This window comes from Durio zibethinus, chromosome 21 (assembly GCF_047325235.1).
Source record: "Durio zibethinus cultivar Kanyao isolate XHJ-2024 chromosome 21, ASM4732523v1, whole genome shotgun sequence".
NCBI classification, from domain to species: domain Eukaryota; kingdom Viridiplantae; phylum Streptophyta; class Magnoliopsida; order Malvales; family Malvaceae; genus Durio; species Durio zibethinus.
Genome location: NC_143182.1, coordinates 4426128 through 4431207, shown reverse-complemented (window position 1 = coordinate 4431207; position 5080 = coordinate 4426128). Strand labels below are relative to the sequence as shown.

The 5080-nt window shown below is 33.1% G+C and overlaps 1 protein-coding gene across 1 annotated transcript; it reads left to right on the top strand.

Moving 5' to 3' along the window:
* Positions 1 to 1084: 1084 nt before the first annotated feature.
* Positions 1085 to 4573, top strand: GA2OX6 (gibberellin 2-oxidase 6). Its single transcript, XM_089750908.1, has 3 exons — positions 1085 to 1709; positions 3339 to 3696; positions 3906 to 4573. The coding sequence occupies exons 1-3, from the start codon at positions 1327 to 1329 to the stop codon at positions 4173 to 4175; spliced, it is 1011 nt and encodes a 336-aa protein (XP_089607034.1). The 5' UTR covers positions 1085 to 1326; the 3' UTR covers positions 4176 to 4573.
* The last annotated feature ends 507 nt before the right edge of the window (positions 4574 to 5080 follow it).

Genomic DNA, 5080 nt, shown 5'->3' with positions numbered 1-5080 from the left:
AGAGATTTGATTTCAATCTAAAATTGATTTTTAACTAGATTGTAAATGAATAAAATTTTTGATGAATTATCAGTAAATATATTTGATTTATATTTATTTATATTTATTTATTAAATTTAACAAATGATTTTGAATAATATTTTTATATTTATTTATTAAACGAATCAAATATGAATAAATTCATTTGATTTATTTATATTTGTTAACAAATTTATTTAAAATTTATTTAAAATTCGTTTATTTGTTTATCATTTATTATTCACTTATTATTCATTTATAATAATATTAATAAAATTATATTTTTTTGTTTTTTATCTTAATCTTATTTTAAAATATATTTATATTTGTTTGAATTTATTTATATTTATTTAAGATTTATTTATTTAAATTTATTTAATTATAATTTATTTATTATTCATAAACATATATTTTTTATATATTCATGAATATATACACTTAATATTTATGAACAAATTTATTTAATTTAATTAAATAAAATATAAATTAATGTAAATATTTTATTATTTAAATGAATCAAATAATTTTTTTTAAATACCTTTTAAAATAATTAATAAATTATTAATATGTATTCATTTATTTATATTCAATTAGTATATAATCCTATTTTTAATCAATAAATTTAAAGCAACAATCAATTAAAAACGCAATCAGTTGCGATTGTTGCAAGTAAAATCTAGGAGTAGGGATCGGAGAGTCGAGACAACTATTTGGCTAATTTGGGGGAGTCAAATTAAGAGGGTCAAAGTACGCGGACGGTGAATTTTTTTTTAATTATTATTAAAGTTTAAAATCCACACGCTTTAGAAAAGCGTTGGATAACTGAAAAGTAAAAAATCCCAATTATAGGGGACAAACAGCCGCTACCAGGTTGGCCCAACCTTCTCCTCTCCCTCCTCCGCCTAATGTTTCTGAAGCCATCCTCACCTTCCTAGTTTCGAGCCATAGCCACGCCCTTTTTTCCCCACGCGCACCCTTGGCACGTGAACAAAAAGTTTTCATACCCTTCATTAATTATATTAAAATTTTGGACCCATCATTATGTTATATGTTTTATTCTGGTATACGAAGTCCACGTCTTCCTAAATCCGCGATACTCACTCGAAATTTTATAATCATCCCTTTTTCTTTAGCCTCTCTCTCTCTCTCTCTCTTGTATAAATAGTAGGCAGCTTCTCAGCCATGATTACACCTCTTCGGCTCTTCCAAGTCTCATAGCCTCAAAGCTGAGAGTACTTCATTAAATTCTTTAGGTACCTATTGATTTAATCTCGTGTATTTTTAGGTATAGAAACAAAAGAAAATAAAATGGGTGTGCTGTCGTCGCCGGCTTCTATGAGAACCAAGAAAACCAGGGCAGTAGGGATTCCTGAGGTTGATCTTTCTCTTGATAGGTCGATAGTGTCAAAGCTGATTGTCAAAGCTTGCGAAGAGTATGGATTCTTTAAGGTTATTAACCATGGCGTGCCTAGGGATATAATATCGAGATTGGAAGATGAAGGGGTTCATTTTTTTGACAAACCAGCTGGTGATAAGCAGCGGGCAGGGCCTGCTACTCCTTTTGGTTATGGTTTGAAAAACATCGGCCTCAGTGGCGATAGGGGTGAAATTGAGTACCTTCTTCTCCACACCAATCCTTTCTCCATTGGTGAAAGATCCAAAACCATCTCCAGTGAGCCTGAAAATTTCAGGTACGTATGATTATTTCCCCTTGATTTAACATCTTGTTTTCTGCATACTACCCTTTTTGTTCTTCCCTTCTGATCTCTTTCCTTATTTCTATCCATACATTCATAAACAAAAACTTTCTCCTCATGTTTGAAAATTTTGGGAAACTTTGGCCATTCATGTTATAGTGCAAAAAAGGTTTAGCTAGGAAGGTTGACGAAAGAGAGATATGAATACGGATATAAACCATAAACGGTAGAGCCAAGAGATAAGGCGTCTGGCTTCTGTTTCTTCAGTGTGATACAGGATACCGGGGTTTATGCTCAGCCTATACATGGCTCGTATTATTTATACTAATAAACAAGAAATGTAGAAGAGTGGCCCTCTTTTTATATACTTGAAAAGAACTAGCTTTGATTAAACAGCCAGCATTTGGCCGCTGTACAAGGGGAATTTAATTTTTGTAGCAGATTGCTTATCATTAATGCTTGGTATCCTCGATAGGGACATCTTCCTTATATGATAAAAAGAAAAGCTTAGAAAAAATTTATATTATTATTATATTTAGGCTGAATTATTAAATCGTTTACCTTATTAATGTCAAATTGTTTCTTTTTCACGGATTCGGCCCCTCTCAATGATAAAGAATTTAATTAAGACCCTTGAATTAGTCAGACGCCACTCTTTCATGAATCATGACCCCAATAAAAAGTCCATGCTTTTATTCTTTCCTACTACAAAATTAATTAAAGTGTTTTTCTATGTTTACTTGAAAATGAATATGTTTAAGCAAGTCATCACTGCCACACGTGCAACTCAAATAGATGGGAAAACAACTAGAGAGATGATTACTATTCAGTCTGGGGAGCGTTTTATTGCTTTTGTACTGTCTATTACATTCAACATGGCAGGCAATGCTTCTTTATAACAGCCTGTGGCCTAGCCATTCAAGGGCCGCCCCACCCCACACCCCAAAAGAATTGTAGGGGAAAGAATTAGCACGATCCGATGAGTTAGATTTCCAACTTTCTCTTCTACTTGTTTCTTTTTCAATATCATCTCTATTGATTAATCTAATGCTGCTCTTTGAATATCTTCCACGTTTTTCAACGATACTATTGTTTTCTTGACTTGCAAATTCTTTAAACAGGTTTAATTCATGAATCTACAATTAATGTAGCATACCTATAGTCTTAAAAACAGATAACAATGTTTCATACATATTTATTGACAAGTACTAGCTTGATCCTACTTTAAACCCATTTCCTAGACAACAAAGAAGATTTTAGAACCACGAACTCCACTTCCGTTAATACTTCCTCAAGAAGGCTGCAAGAATTTGGCCAGGTTATCATATGGAAATTGTTTGCATGAAAGGGTTCAATTATAATCAGGTTCATAAAAGTAAGCAAACAAAATCAATAGTTCCATGACCAAATCAAGGAAAATAAAAGATTCTTAGAAAAAATTGTAAATGAAAGATGAAGCATCCATGTGTCACCTTCCAGATTTAGAAAAAGAATTAAAAAGGGTGTAATTTTCCTGAACAGAAGGAAGACAATGGAAGAAAATTATTTAAAAGGAGTGATCATATTCAAGGGTCTTGTTATTATTGATCTTAAATGCAGTCCCATTTCTTGTTTGTTTTACAGTAGTGCTGCGAATAATTATATAGAAGCAGTGAGGCAGTTAGCAAGCGAGATTCTTGATCTTGTGGCCGAGGGACTTTGGATCCCAGACAAGTTCGTCTTCAGTAGACTAATCAGGGACGTCCAGAGTGACTCGGTCCTAAGGGTCAATCATTATCCTGCAGTCAAGAATTGGGACCCATCTTCAAAAGCATGCAAAGACGATCAAATTGGATTTGGAGAGCATTCTGACCCTCAGATCCTCACCTTATTACGATCCAACGATGTTGCTGGTCTTGAAATCTCTTTGCGCGATGGGCTTTGGGTCCCAGTCCCTCCTGACCCCACTCAATTCTACGTGATCATCGGTGATGCCTTGCAGGTCACTATAAAATCCTTTTCTTAATAATTATCTGCGCTTTCCTAATAGTAATAGACAGCAAGCAAAAACAAAGAAATATTAATTGGTATCAATCTATCTATTATCTATCTATGTGTGTGTATATATATATATATATATATATATATATATATATATATAGAATATGGATGCTTAACTTAATTGTTTTTGGGTATATTGATATTTGCCAGGTTTTAACAAATGGGAGATTTGAGAGCGTGAGACATAGGGCATTGGCAAACTCATCGAAGAATTCAAGAATGTCAGTCATGTACTTTGGGGCGCCACCTCTTAACGCAACGATCTCTCCCCTCCCAGAATTTGTCTCACCTCAAAATCCTAGCCTCTACAAGCCATTTACTTGGGGTGAATACAAGAAAGCTGCCTACTCCTTACGCTTGGGAGATTGCCGTCTTGACCTCTTCAAGCTTCATCCCAGCAATGATAAATTGGCATGTTGAGCTAGACAAAACCTTTCTGCAACTTCCGCCGCCAGGAATTTAATTAAACAGGAACATCGGAACAATGAAGCGTATCAAATTCATATTATAGCTGGTACTATTTAATGTATATAGGCCTCAATCAAGACCTTAAATTGAAGGGCGCGATGGTAATTCTATTTAAATTTACAGGAAATTCTTTTTATCTAAAGCCCTTCCTTCAATCAGTAATTGTTAATTTATTTTAGTTTTATTTTTGATTGGATGTAACTTATGTTGGGGAAGGTTCCCTAGTCGAAAAAGAATGAAAAAGAAAAAATATGTATAAATTTATTGGAATATCGTTTGTACTATATATATCTGAAAAATGTTAATGAAGAAGTATATATATAGTGGGAGTAATTTATTGTAAAAAAGAAATGATTTGACACTTTTTTAAATCTTCTTGGAGCTCATGGTATATTGTAGTTGTACACACAAATGGTTGAGAGATGAATTGGACAAATTCCTGAATGCCACAATTCGACATTAATTTCTATGGGCATTATCACATGTTAAAAACTGGTGAACAGAGAAATCTCACTCACTTACCCCGGCGTTCACACTTGAGTTATAAAACCCAAAGACAAGAAAAAAAAGAAGCATTTGACTAATTAATTAATGACCTCGGTGGAGATTGCCCTCCTGCGTTCTATATGAATGTAATTAACTAGGCACGATTAATGGAAATTGATTGAAAATAAATTCTAAACTAAGTCCAAAACGTGGATTTTCCCTTTTATCTTCAACGTATATAAAGCTTCAATTAGGTAAATATCTGTAGGTTGAAGCTATACACCTTCTATAAGTGGAAATTACAGCATCCAATCCTACTCATAAGGATAGTATACATTAAAAAACCACAAAAACAAGGATGGATTGATTTA

Bases quoted from the DNA above. Each gene is read 5' to 3' on its own strand.
- GA2OX6 (XM_089750908.1), top strand. From the start codon at position 1,327: ATGGGTGTGCTGTCGTCGCCGGCTTCTATGAGAACCAAGAAAACCAGG. The intron at 1,710-3,338 runs GTACGTATGATT...TTTGTTTTACAG, and splicing joins AGTGAGCCTGAAAATTTCAG to TAGTGCTGCGAATAATTATA. The intron at 3,697-3,905 runs GTCACTATAAAA...GATATTTGCCAG, and splicing joins TCATCGGTGATGCCTTGCAG to GTTTTAACAAATGGGAGATT.